Here is a 14,397-nt window from a genome sequence, read left to right as displayed (position 1 = left end):
TATTTTCTCAGACGTTCATTATCTCTCCGCTTGACTGTATTCCTTTCCAAAGACTGAAATTTTAGAGTGGTGGAATAAAGATTCTGAGTTTAAAACAAACGTTCAAATGTAGCAAAATTTCCCCCCTCTAGGTGATGGTTAAAATAATTGGTTAAAATAATTCTGATGTTGAACACTATTCAAAGTAGCAGAGTTTACTAACTGCAGAGAAGCTGAATGAATTATTTGCATTTGTCTTCATTGCAGAAAATGTAGGGAATGAATCCCTGTGCCTGAACCAACTTTCTCAGGAAGGGGGTCTGAGGAACTGAGGCAAATGAATCAAACAGCAGGTACAGGTAGCCTCCACCTGAGAGTTCACAAAGAAGTGAGAAACTGCTGGTCTCCCAACAGAAATACATACCCCTAAGGTCAGTCTCCATAGCCGAGGGCTGGAAGGTGGCCAACATAACGTCGTTTTTTTGAAAAAGAGATTCTGGAAATTACAGAGTGGTTAGCTTAACGTCTAACCAGGAGAACTGGCAGAAAGCTTCATTTATTTCAGTTTTTAAGTTTTATTCAGTTTAGAAGTCTTATGCTGTACAAAGGCTGAGAGCTCACTTACAGTAATTCACAGACATGCATAGAATATAGTTTTGCATCTTAAAACAAGAAAGAAAATGCAGAAATTTAAATGAAAAAAAAAATGTAAATCCATCACGGAGAAAATACTGCTTGACTTGGATGGAATATAAGTACAGTGGTACCTCGGGTTACAGATGCTTCAGGTTACAAACACTTTGGATTACAGACTCTGCTAACCCAGAAATAGTACCTCGGGTTAAGAACTTCGCTTCAGGATGAGAACAGAAATTGTGTGGTGGCGGTGCGGCGGCAGCAGGAGGCCCCATTAGCTAAAGTGGTACCTCAGGTTAAGAAAAAGTTTCAGGTTAAGAACGGACCTCTGGAAAGAATTAAGTTCGTAACCAGATGTACCACTGTACTTGGTAAAAAAGGGGCATGGTCTCTTCAGGGATGTTTAACAATGTGCAGCAGCAATTTGTAAATACCATACATAACCATGTTTAAATTCTAGATAAGTAATTAAATAGGGGAAGCAAACTACTGGCTTTTCCATTGCCGTGTGAGGAAGGGGTGGAAAAAGAAAGGGGAGGAAAGGAAGAAAAGGGAGCGTCTGGACATGGGTGGCAAGTGGTCAGCATGTGATAAGACTGAAGACCCAAAGACACTGTGGACTTTGCAAACTATTTATACGTGAATACATATGTAGATGTCATGAATAGTTCCATATAAAGTCACGTTTAGCAGGTACAATCTTCAAATGGAAACGATTGTTCATATGTGTCATCTGAAGAAGTGGTATCTGAAGAAGTGTGCATGCACACGAAATCTCATACCAATAACAAACTTAGTTGGTCTCTAAGGTGCTACAGGAAGGATTTTTTTAAAATTTTGTTTCACATGTGTCATAATAGTCATCGAAACGGTTCTTAGGTCAGATCTGTGTTTTCACTTAATGCTTTCAAGGGGCGGGTGAGTTTTTCCAGGGTAGCAAAGGGTAGAACTTTCTTAAGCCAACTGTCCTCTACGACATTTAAGATATCTTTCTAATTTTGGGCAATTGCAAGTTGAGCAGCAACAAGAGGCTTCAAAACAACCGAAGTTGGCCCTTTAAATATAGACAAGAAACATAAAGCTGGCTCCACTTGCATATTATTATTATTATTATTATTATTATTATTATTATTATTATTCATTACCTGCACTTATACCCTAATGTCTCAGGGTAGCTTACATTATCAACAATGGTACTAATTTCAGAAATTAGATGATTCCATAACAGTAACTGCAGCCTGAAAAATAAATTCTTCATTCCCAGACAGCCACATGATACACTAAAAATGTGCTCATGCTGACCACATGACCCAGAAATCTGTCTCTGGACAAACGCCGGCTCCCTCGGCCTGAAAAGGGGGATGAGCGCTGTACACCATGGTCACATGTGACTGGACTTAACTGTCCAGGGGTCTTTTACCTTTACTTTTTACATGGAATCACTGTAATTTTTTTAAACCAAAATGCCAAGAAGAAGTGGCTCCAGCATCCCTCACCAGGTAGTAATGACTGTAAAATTAACGGAAGCCAGTGTTTTATATGTTCCAGCTGAAATTCAGAAAACTGGTAGGCCTGAAGTGGAATCTTGATCGACTCCCTGCAAGCTCATAAAAAAACATGTTTGTTCATCTGCTACTGGTGCCTCAGAAATCATAGCCTGTACATGAATATATTTATCTCATGTAGTTAGAAATTGTCGTTTAGGATTTGTCCATCTCTGTGGTTCCAATATGCAATATCTAGTTATGCTTTTGCTTTTCATGAGCTGTTGCTGTTGTGGGAAGTCTGAGATCAGGGATGGGTGTGTTGTCTAACCACAAATGCCATAGCAAAGGAAACATTCCAGTTTCTTTCAGGACAAAGTGCTGCATCTACGCACCAGAGACCTCCTGTACAGTAGACAAATATCCAGAATTACACTAGATTAAAACTAAAAAATAATGAGATCACATCCCTCCAGAATGAGGCCACAGAGATAAGAGTATGTAATGTCTGAGTCTCCACCACTGGAGGTCCCAGGCTCAGGGAGCTCCTTGATCCCACTTCCCCGTTGATGTCCTCCAGAACATGTCTGGACTTTCCTCCAAAGAAGCAAGTCAAAGAAGTAAGTCTCCTATGTAAGAAAAATCAGCGCTGCACTTTGTGATGAGAGCAAAGCCTGCTGTTGTCCCTGAGGCTGGATTTGCACCCAAGTGGTCCGTGCAGCACACAAGCCTGACCACAAAGCATGCATTCTAACAGGGGTGGCAAAATGGGAAAGTGCCTCCCTGTCCGTCAACCCTTGTCATCCCTGCTGAAGCCTCACTTACTGGGATCGCGCAGCTGTGGCTTCCAGGACCTGGCGAGATCTCACTAGAACCCTACAAGAACTTGCGCACAGCCCTCCATGCAATCTCATGGAGCTGTCACGTGAGCTCACAGGGTTCTCTCAAGATCTTGTCCAAACCCAGAAGCAGCCACAGCCACTTTTTGCTTCTCCAGCAGCTGTGGCATTGGGGGCGCCTGCAGAGGGGACCCTTGGACTCCATTGCCTGAGGCAGCTGCTGCCTCAGTCTGCCTCATGGATAGGCCGGCTCTGTATTCTGATGATGAGCATTTTAATAGTTTGAACTAGAGACTGACTGACACCTATGAGCTGGACACTTCGGTTTTCCACAACTATTTTTTTCTCTCCTGCTGCAATGGAAGCAATGATTTCTAGTTTCCACAGAATGTATTGCAGGCTCAGTGGAATCTAAGTGTGACTTGACCGAAGAAACCTCCTTAGGAGGTCTATTGCTCCAAAACTGCCTATTGTGCTTTGCGTGAGCCACTCTCCACTTGGGCCACAGATGCTTTATATTAATATTAATTGCTGTTTCATTCTCCTGCTGGTGAAAGGTTGTACAAAACAGATATTTTGTCTGGTAGCAGGCAGTTAAGACTCAAGATGATTTGCAAATAGTTTGTTCTCGTGAATTTTGTGAACCACCCTGAGATCTATGGATGACGGGAGGTATACAAATTTAATAAATAATAAAACAATAAAACAATGGAATATGAGAAACCATTGACCAAAGTTACTGGGGTTGCTTTGTTCACCGTATTTTGCTGTACGTTTCTTTAGTTTCCTGCACTAGATTCCACAGGGACAGGCATTCCAGCCCTCACCTGGAAACTGAGTGGTGGGGATGGAACAAAAACTAGGGAGGGAGCCTGAAGTTTGGCAGGAGAACATCGCGTGGAAAGGAAGGGAGGAGCACTAAAAAAAATAATTGTTGGAACATAAAAAAGGAAAAGTTATTTTTGCCACTCTGGCTCTAAAAGAGACACAGCGCTGGGCAGAGACAGCTTTCAGGCACCCCGTTCAGAGTTTGTGAGTTGCACCAACAACATCTGCCATCTGTGCAGCTGGGCAGGAGGGCAGGGCTGTTGCACCTTCAATGTCGGGCTGACAATAGACTTCGCTTTTACAGGAGGAAAGCCATAGCAAAGCCACTCCTAAAAGTGGCCAGTGTCACATTTGCAAACAAGGAGATCCCTTATTTCGTCAAGTATGCAGAACAATGTTTGGCGTTCATAGTGCTCTCCCATTTTATTTGGTCTGTTGGAATGTATATGTGACATTTAATCTGAATGGAGTCTTTCAATGAAATATATGGCCTTATAATAGTCAACATCTATTGCCAGAGGTATTTTTAAATGTTGCTGGTTAATAAGATCACTTTAACAGCCATGACTTCCCCTAAATAAATCTGGGAAATTTTGTGCATGCACATGCATTTAATTTTTTAAAAACCATATACTGTAACAATCTTTTTATGGAAAGCAGCCCAAAAATGTCTTGATTTATTAATATCTGGAGAAACTGTACATTTAACAATCACACTCTATTTGTAAACAGTTAAAAAGCCCCCAGTAACATTCTACATCTTCAAATGCTACAGTTAGAATCATGGCAATGAAATGAGAATGTATTTCAGCAGGTTTTTAAAAAATGTGTTTTTATCCTAGTTTAGTCTTTCACTCTCCAACTAAACAAACCTATGTAATAATACCACGTGGCAAGAAAAAGAGAAGAGAAGAGGAAGATGATCTTAACACTTTCACAAGAAAAGAATTTGCAAGAACTTTTTAAGCATTTGAAATTTATGCCACAAAATTCTGTAAGCCCAGGTTCTTGTTTACAGTCTGCATAGTTACTTCAGCTTTAAGGTTAAACACAATCCTCTGCTCTGGAAAAATTACTTCATATCACAGAACCATAAAAATCAATGTAAATTAATGTAAAATTCCAATATTTCTGCTAAAAAATTCTAAACCTACTTTAATATGCTTTTGCAGGATGAATTATTTTCTTTACAGCAATGTATACAGGGCAAGTGGTTTCTCCAGAATTTATATCAATATTCACTTGCCATTCTTGTCCTTTTTGCCATTATAGCCAAATCCCAAACTTCCTTTTGAGCCATGCTTTCAGGCACAGGTCCAGGTTTTAAAGCTCCATCTCCAAGCATGTTGCTCTTTCGGTCCTGGTGCTTTCCCCAGGAAAACCCGCATTTTACCACTGCTCTCCCTAGATTGCTGTTTGCTCTGATTCAGTGGTAAGACATGGGTTTTCCTGGGAAAAGCGCTGGGACAAAAAAAACCAAGACCGATTTAAAGTACAGATCTGTACATGGAAAGCGCAGCACAAAAGGAAGTCTGGGTTGGCCCTAAGTCACTCTTTCCAAAGAGGAATGTAACTTTTGTTCTCAGGTCCCATCCATACTACATGGGGCGTCATTGTCAGGTTCTGTCAGGAGTCAAGATGACCCTTCTGAAGACTCCTTCCGGGGTTGACAGAAGTTATTGAACTTACGACCCTTACGTCTCTTGTTTTGCTTCCTATCTAGCACCCCTCCCATTCGCTGACTCTTCAGACTTAGTGGATCAGCTCCAACCTCTTTCTGTTCTGAGAGGCTGTCTCTGAGACTGTTTGCGCCTTTTTGTGCTTCCTGCGAGCTTTTGCTGTGTTCTAGCCTGCTCTCAGCTACTGCCTTATCAGCCTGCCCGTCAAGGTAAGGAAGAGCGGAAGTCTGCAGCTGCCTGCTCTCCCCTGCCTGACTAACATCTAAGCCTCTCTGTTCCTGGCTGCTTTCTGCAGTTGTTTGCAAACCTTCGCTTGGAGCTGGCTCATTCCTGACAGTCATCTTGAATTCCAGCAGAAATCAAGCACATCTCCACCCCCCCACAGGCTTCTGCCTGCAGTCTGCGTCTAGCCCAGCTCTCACACACTTCAGCTCATGTCTTTGTCCTTTTAACTACCAGCCCGTTGAGGGCCATTACCAAGAAGCTGTTCTGGCTAGACTAGCAATTGAATCCTTGCTGGATCCAGGAACCAGAAGGGACTCAGTCAGTGCTTTTTTCCTGGGGTATGCATATCCCTAAACATTTTGTGAATCTTTGTACTTTTGTCCATTTACTGTATTTATTTTCCCTGATTTGAACTATAAAATGGTGATTTTCTTGAGTCAAAATGAGAGTACCCCTAAACACATTTTTTAAAGAAAAAAAGCACTGGGCTCGGTAATAAAGCCTAACACCCTCCCAACTCACCACAGTATTTTATTCTGCTTTATTTATTTTATTTCTTGTAATTGCTTTTGCTAGATTAAATAAATGAATGAATGAATAGGCATATCACAGTTAATAAATTTTCAAATTAATTAAATTTCCTCAATACATTCAGCAGAAATGGCTGTTCCACATGGTTAAACCATCTTCAAAATAGTCAATGAGATCGGTGTGACTTATTTTTTTTAATTTTTAAAATATTATTATGTATAACATTCAAAGCTCATTTTGAAAATACTGGCCTACAAAGTTGTTCAAGTGAGCTGCCAGGAGGGCTGACAATATCTTTGCATCTTGGGGTGATGAGATCCCAGTTGGCAAGGATCTTTCCCCAGTTTGGCCAAAACCACCCGTCTTGCGTCTTTCCACGAAGGTGGTGTCTGTTCTCCTTCCTTAATGATAACATTAATTAATTAATTAATTAAGTAAATTGTGGGACCAGTGAGCATGTTTTACAAAACTCACTCTGAAGACATGGAGCTTTGCCCCCTTTTAGTTTCTTGATAACTGTGTGCACCCTCCAAAATTGAGTCACCTAGACACTCCCTGAGAAGTTGACTGATAAGTTGTAGATTATCCCTATCAATAAACATTTGCATGTTTTGAAAGTCCAGGTTGCCAGTCAAATGTAACCCAAGCCATCCCCTGTTCTGCGGGCCCTACAACCCCTAGACCAGGCATGTCCAACTGGTCGATGTCTATGGGTGTCTGTGGTCGATTGCGTCATCCTGATCAATCGTCCTCCCCCCCCAAAGCTCAACAACTAAGCTTATTCCCCCCCCAAAAAAGTTCAACAACTTTGGCTCATCCTCCGCCCAAAAAGCTCAACAAATCAGGTCTATCCAATGGGTAGATCACTGCTAGTTTATTTATAGTGGGAGTAGATCGCAGTCTCTTGGAAGTTGGACATGCCTGCCCTAGAACACTAGTTCTGCTCAGGAGTAGACATATTGAAATAGATTAGCATGACGAACAGGTTTGTTCATTTCAACGGATCTACTCCAAGACTTATTTGAATGCCACCCCTTGAGTATAGAATTGTACCCAACTATATTGGGTACGGGTGGTGCTGTGGTCTAAACCACAGAGCCTAGGGCTTGCCGGTCAGAAGGTTGGCGGTTTGAATCCCCGCGACGGGGTGAGCTCCCGTTATTCGGTCCCTGCTCCTGCCAACCTAGCAGTTCGAAAGCACGTCAAAGTGCAAGTAGATAAATAGGTACCACTCCGGCGGGAAGGTAAATGGTGTTTCTGTGCGCTGCGCTGGTTAGCCAGAAGCGGCTTAGTCATGTTGGCAACATGACCCGGGCTCCCTCGGCCAGTAAAGCGAGATGAGCACCGCAACCCCAGAGTTGTCCGTGACTGGACTTAACGGTCAGGGGTCCCTTTACCTTTTTATATATTGAAAAGCTCATATTTTCACTCTGCAGGGTCACAGCATCATTCTGCACTTGAGGAACCAGCCCCCCTCTCTGCCCCAGGCCCCTTTCACTCTCTTCCGTGCTCAGTGTGTCAGCTCCTTCTCCTCCTCCTCCTCCTTCCAAAAATGGGGGTGGGTACATACCTTTCATACAAAGTCATGTACATCAGCAAAGACATCAGATTAGGTCCAGACTTTAAAAACAACTTATTTTGAGCAGGGGTTGCACACAATCAGCTATATGTGGGGGAGATGGGGGAGGAAAAAGCTCTATTCAGAATGCTTTAGGGTGGGGTAAAAAAAACCATATTTCTCATGGAAACAATTCTGAGGCTTATCAATGGTGCCACTGTTGCAGTGATATTTAAAACATGCATAGACTCTGACATATACACACAGTTCAGCCAGATCAAGACAATTCATTGAGGGAGGGGAAGAAGCAGAAGTAGCCTGAGAGAACTCGCCAGCAGCAAGTGTATAATTCTGCTAATACCACTTAGCCGTGTTTGTGAATTTAAAGTTGGGCGGTTGTTCTGAGCATCGTGCAATTTCAGTGTGATATCCAGAAGCGACTTGGGTTGACATCTTTGGAGGGGAGTAATATTTCTGTGCTTTTAGCTCAATATTCAACTATAAATTTAGTAGATGAAACTTTTTGTGGTATGATACAAAAAGTGATGAAGCATGAGGTGCTTCACCTTTAGAATACTTTCCCCTTATACAACAGCAAAAGACCCCCTGGGGTGGTGGTGGTAGGGTGGTGTTGGAGAGAAAGATTGGGAAGAGAGAGTCTTACTCTCATAGCAGAGTTGGCAATTGCTTCAAGTACATTAAAACTTGGTTAGATTTTTCATCTGCCCTCACCCACCTTTAACAAGCATTACCCACAAAAATACTTAGGCTAGAATAAATCACAACACTTAGATTTGCCGAGAGAGAGAGAGAGAGAGAGAGAATGCCCCCCCCCCCGAAATTACAGCAAACAAGTCTCCATCTGCTGGCAGTAAGACAAAGAAGAAAAAGGATCCTAACGACTTAAAAAGAAATAACTTGGATCAAGCAATCTTTGGGTTAGCCAAGATGCAGGCTAACCCAAAGACTGCATGGTCCAACGGCTTAGGTTTACCCTTTTATGCATGCATTAAGTTCATTTTCTGTTTTAATACCTCTCAAATGCTGCCCAATCCTACTGAAGCAACAATTTAATTGTGACTGGAAATGAATAGGAGGCAGAAAATTGTTGGAGAATGGGATACTGCCAAAGCCAAAGAGGAATGCCACTTCCCTGAATATCTACCCCTAGACTAGAGCAGCAGAACAAGATACTTTAAATGTGTTGAGAGTCAGCATAATATAATGGTTAGAATGTGGGATTAGGCTTGGGGAATCCTGAGTTCAAATCCCAATTTATCCATTCAGTTCAGTAGCTGGGGTAGTCACTATCTCTCAGCCTTACCTGCATCACTGCATTGCTGCATGGATTAAAAAAGAAAGAGAAGCTTCTTGGAGGAAGAATGGAACATAAATGTAAGAGATAAAAATGAGAGTTTTGGTGGGTGCAGATTGCCACAAAGGGGTGAAAAAAGTACCTGTGAAAATATGCTCTTCGCTATTGGGAGTACAAAGACAACTTAGAAAGAATTCTACAGCCTTGCAGCATGCTGAGGGGGAAATTCAAATTCAAATGTCAGTGAAGGACAGGAGCACCCAAACTGTGACCAGAGGCCTTTTTATTAGGGATAATGTCAACTGAAATCAAGAAAGCAGTAAGACCACTTTTTATGTATGCAACATCTGCTGCCAGGATTCTGGTTGCAATGAATTGGAAGAGTGAAATTACACCTACAAAGTCAGAATGGCAGGTAAAGATGACAGAATACAGTGGTACCTCGGGTTAAGAACTTAATTCGTTCCGGAGGTCCGTTCTTAACCTGAAACTGTTCTTAACCTGAAGCACCACTTTAGCTAATGGGGCCTCCCGCTGCCGCCGCGCCGCCGGAGCATGATTTCTGTTCTCATCCTGAAGCAAAGTTCTTAACCCAAGGTACTATTTCTGGGTTAGCGGAGTCTGTAACCTGAAGCGTATGTAACCCGAGGTACCACTGTACATCCAATTGGCAATAATGACGGGGAGAGTTAGAAGGTACTCAATGCAGAAGGTGAATAAAGAATGGATAGTATTTAAAGAATATTTGAAAACCTATTATGATAGCAAAAAACCCCTGGCAGACCTTAAATGATTCTTGTAATGTATAGACAATAAACTAAAGAATATTTTTGTGAAGGAAATTAAGGAAACAAAGTATAATAATATGATACTGTGTAAAAAATAACAAATGAGACTTTGGTTTTTTGAGAACAATCGGAAGTTTATTTTATCCTTCTTACTTTCATTCTTTATTTCCTTTTCCTTTTTATTTATTGTTGTATTTTTCTTTTTCATGTATAGTGTTTGTGCATAAACTGTAATATGGCAAATTGTTGTGTAAATATGTGTTGTTTGTTTGTTTAATAAATCTTTATTAAACAAACAAACTGTGGCCCTCCCCAAGCCAGCAATACAGCAGGCGACATCTTTCTGGATATGCTTGCCTTCATCATTTATGTTTTCAGTTTAGCTGCATCAAACTAGGTGGAACATATCAGAGGTGTGATGAGGAACAATTGTTGGAGGTCTTTACTTAATTTTTAGGAAATCATTTATGATTTGCCTGTTGACATACACAACTTTAGACCATGTTCAGTAAACCAGAAGGCATCCTTAAAACCAAGAAATGCAAGTGAGAATGAAGAGTCTGATCCTGTGGGAAAGCTCTCCCTCATGTCAGCCCAACTTAAACACTTGATTTAATGCTCTTTTGTGAAACTGCTATTCCTTTTGGGACCAGCCCTGTGGAAGTTCCTCTTGTGTCAGCCCCGCTGAGACAGGAGCTGCCGCAATTTCCCAAAACAGCCGTGAACATTAAAAAGAAACATTGCTTTTATTCAGAGGATGTTAACCACAAAGGGAATGCAGCCCTCAGAGGGAGAATGAGGAGCTGAGGAAGCTTCCCGGGTCGAGGTGATTGTATTGCTGTCATTTGATGGGAAATCTGAGGACAGACAAAAATATAGGAGGAGCATGAGGTCCTGGACTTAGCTATGAGGTGGAAGAAGAGGAGCTGGAAGATGGTGGGTTCTGTAAGGAAAACATAGCAGAAGGAGTCGGATTTCAGTGCTGGGAGCCCGGCTTGGAGGCTTGCAGTGACTCACTGAGAGCCAGCCTGAGAGAGAGCTGCCTTTGTTCCACTTGGGCTGAGCGCTGGTGGGGAAGAAAGCAGCTCAGCAGCCGCCTCTCTCTTCCCCAACTCCAGGCAAGCAGCTGAACCTGTCCTTGGCTGAAGACTGGCTTTTGCAAAATGCTTCCCAGGTAAGAACCACCGCCTTCACCCTCGCCACCCTCACACGGAGGCACTGAATTGTTTCACCTCACCTCTGGCTTCCTTTCCCAATTTTCTCCAGTCATTCCCGGGTGCCCTGGAATTTGCTCCTGCTGCTTTTGGGTTCATTGCTCCCTGCCGGTCTACCAGCTCAGGTCATAGAAGGTAAGAACCTCCTCTTTTCCCTTCCCTAAGTTCTGGGGAGAGGGGACATTCTGAAATCTGTCTTTTTACCAGCGATGTGAGCAGGAAATGTGCATAGGCTTGGAAACGGGATGCTGAGGGCTTCTGCCAGAGAACTTTATCAAGTGTTTGGAATGTCAGAAACTTACAGCTGTCATTCATTCTGGCACTTGAAGGATTACAGCAGAACTGCTCACTAAACAGAAAAAAACCTCTTTTAACCTTCATTCTGGTGCCAGAAAAGCAGGAAGGATTGCTCTGCATGGCTCAGAGAATGCAGAACATTCCAAAAGTATGCCTGAAATGGTATAACACTTTGGTGTAAGGAATTTTTCAAAGTGTCAGTGACCTTTAGGGGCACGGTGATGTGGAGTTTTAAATACTTAATGGGTATTTTATTTCCTGTGTGTGTGCCAAACCCAGCATTTTAGGATTGGGCAGGCTGTCATCCTAATAAATAAATAAGGGTAGGCAGGCAGAATGTGCCCTGCATTTGCTCTCTAATCACCTTAAAAAAATTACTGTGCATATCATTTGGACTTTTCCCTAGTTAGGGAAGCATATGGAGAAGAGGGAAGGTTATTTCTCTTCATCCTCACAGTAATCAAGATAGGCTGGACAAAAAGAAAGAGAAACTGCCTCAGCATTGCCAGCTGTTTCACTGCTGATAAAAGATTTAAATCTGGCTCTCCCTATTCCCAGTTCCCATTAAACTGCTACCTGTCACAGGCTCTTTACAATTCTTATCCATTCTTGCAACAACTTTTTAAGTGAAGTCACTGTTCCCATTTCACAGGCAGTGAACTAAGTCTTAGAGCAAGTCTAGGAAACCCCTGGCCCTCCAGATGTGGGCTGCACCTCCCATCATCCCCGCCCCTTGGCAGGGCATTGGGCTCCAGCAATATCTGGAGAACCACAGGTTGACCACCCTGACTAGTAAAGGTAAAGGGACCCCTGACCATTGGGTCCAGTAGTGGCCGACTCTGGGGTTGCGGCGCTCATCTCGCATTATTGGCCAAGGGAGCCGGCGTGCAGCTTCCGGATCATGTGGCCAGCATGACTAAGCCACTTCTGGCGAACCAGAGCAGCGCACGGAAACGCCGTTTACCTTCCCAGCAGAGCGGTACCTATTTATCTACTTGCACTTTGACGTGCTTTCGAACTGCTAGGTTGGCAGGAGCAGGGACCGAGCAACGGGAGCTCACTCCGTCGTGGGGATTCGAACCACCGACCTTCTGTTCGGCAAGTTCTAGGCTCTGTGGTTTAACCCATAGCGCCACCCGCATCCCTTAGTGCCACCCTGACTAGCCCAAACCAAATTAGGTCACATTCAAGGTTTAATTAACCAGGTATTTCACAAAAGTAATCGACACAAGTTGTGTACTAAGCGGCAAATGTGAGTCATCTGTGGACTTGGGCCTTCTCAGGGAGGCAAGTGTGGGTGTCCACAAAAATAATTCACGGAAGGCAAAGGTCTATAACTTGTGGCTACAGATTGCTGACTTTACTATTTGCAGTCTTTATATGGTGTTTTTTTTGTTGTTGTCCATTTTACAATAACAGGGCAAAGCACTCGAAAGATATACAGTTTCAATCTCTCCACTGAACAATACTCTAGGACTCTACACCTATACCTGCTAAGGCTGAATTTCACACCTTTTACACAGAAGTTGCCTTTGCTGATCTAAATACCAGACATAAGGTCGAATACTCTTTTTTTTGGTTGGTCTGCCTATACCATAAAGAAACATACACAGTGGTACCTTGGTTCTCAAACGTAATCTGTTCCAGAAGTCCGTTCTAAAACCAAAGCGTTCCAAAACCAAGGCGCACTTTCCCATGGAAAGTTCTGCAAAATGGATTAATCTGTTCCAGACTTTTAAAAACAACCCCTAAAACATCAATTGAACATGAATTTTAATGAGACCATTGATCCATAAAATGAAAGCAATAAACAATGTACTGCAGTCACACAATCAATCAATCAATCAATCAATCAGTAGCTGAACTGGGTTCCACACAGTCACAAAAAAAGAGCCACAAAAACAAAACGTAAAATAAATAGCAAAAACAGACAGACCTCAGTGTAACACTCAGAACGGAGCATGTTTGGCTTCCGAAAAAAGTCCACAAACTGGAACACTTCCAGGCTTCCAGTGTTTGGGTTCCAAATTGAGTACCAAGGTGTTTGAGAACCAAGGTACCACTGTAATGCAAAGTGGATCATTCATTGAAAGCAAATGGACCATGGCCAAAATGGTCAGTAACTTCTATATGAACTTTTTATATAGACACTCAACAAACACAAGTCAGGGTTAGGGTTGGCAGGGGGGGGGGGGAACGGGACCAAACAAACCTAAGTCAGTCCGACTATCTTCACTCATTGTTGAACTTCACTCATGTCTTCATAATGTAATAATTATATTTTTAAAAATTTATATCCTGCCCATCTGGCCCCTCTTGGTGGCTTACAACATATATAAAAACACAACGAAACATCAAACATTAAAAAACAAAATATCCTATACAAGCAATAAACAAACCAATAAATCAATAAAAACCAATAATAATAATAATAATAATAATAACCACAACAATAATAATAATAACAAACAGTTTACAGTTATACCCAAATTAAGAGAACTGCCAACCCCAGCTAAACATTTAACCAACACCAACCTGACAAAAATGAAACAGGGGAACCAAAATTAGAACCATTTAAAACATTTTAAAACTTTTTAGCCAGTTGCCCCAACCCAAGAGTTGTTCCAGCAATGTCCCTCCGGCCTCCCAGGAGCCTCTTTTAGCTGTTCCAGGTGAGTCTAGGCTCCGCCCTCTAGGCCAGGTCGAAATGGGCCTTGCAGGAGGGAGCACTCTTCCTTCCAGCAGTAGTCTTCATCCTACACAAAGTGTTAAAGGATTATTCAGGTGTGCATGCTGTGACTGGGAGGGAAAGTACTAAAAGGATGACCATTTTAATAGCAGGTTCCCATAGTTCAGTAAGGCTCAAGTTGTAAATAATGCACAGAGATGGGGTTATTTATCTGGTATATCTCTTTGCTCGCAGCTCATACTAAACTGATTCATCCACAAAGTTTTCAGATTTGAAAAGTAACTGAATGGAGCTGACAGGGGTGTTAAAGCATTTTTCTTCAGTGTGGGATGGTA

At 42.3% G+C, this 14,397-nt stretch overlaps 1 protein-coding gene and 1 long non-coding RNA gene across 3 annotated transcripts in view; one reads left to right on the top strand and one right to left on the bottom strand.

Moving 5' to 3' along the window:
- The window catches only part of LOC310748226, a 29,335-nt gene extending 21,469 nt beyond the window's left edge, over positions 1-7,866 (bottom strand). Inside the window, exon 1 of the long non-coding RNA XR_014541223.1 lies at positions 7,772-7,866. This is a non-coding gene — a long non-coding RNA (uncharacterized lncRNA). The remainder of the gene's footprint in view (positions 1-7,771) is intronic.
- A 2,848-nt stretch (positions 7,867-10,714) lies between these two features.
- Positions 10,715-14,397, top strand: part of COL15A1 (collagen type XV alpha 1 chain) — a 126,437-nt gene continuing 122,754 nt past the window's right edge. The window contains exons 1-2 of one of the 2 annotated variants that reach the window (XM_083582447.1): positions 10,715-11,036; positions 11,129-11,211. In XM_083582447.1, coding sequence (XP_083438573.1) covers positions 11,026-11,036; positions 11,129-11,211 — 94 coding nt within the window. In that variant the 5' untranslated portion in view covers positions 10,715-11,025. The remainder of the gene's footprint in view (positions 11,037-11,128; positions 11,212-14,397) is intronic. The other variant, XM_083582448.1, reaches the window with a different exon arrangement.

This window comes from Podarcis filfolensis (genome assembly GCF_964270895.1).
Source record: "Podarcis filfolensis genome assembly, chromosome: 13".
In the NCBI taxonomy this organism is placed as follows: domain Eukaryota; kingdom Metazoa; phylum Chordata; class Lepidosauria; order Squamata; family Lacertidae; genus Podarcis; species Podarcis filfolensis.
Note: the sequence above shows the minus strand (reverse complement) of the source record. Positions and strands in the feature narration are given on the sequence as shown.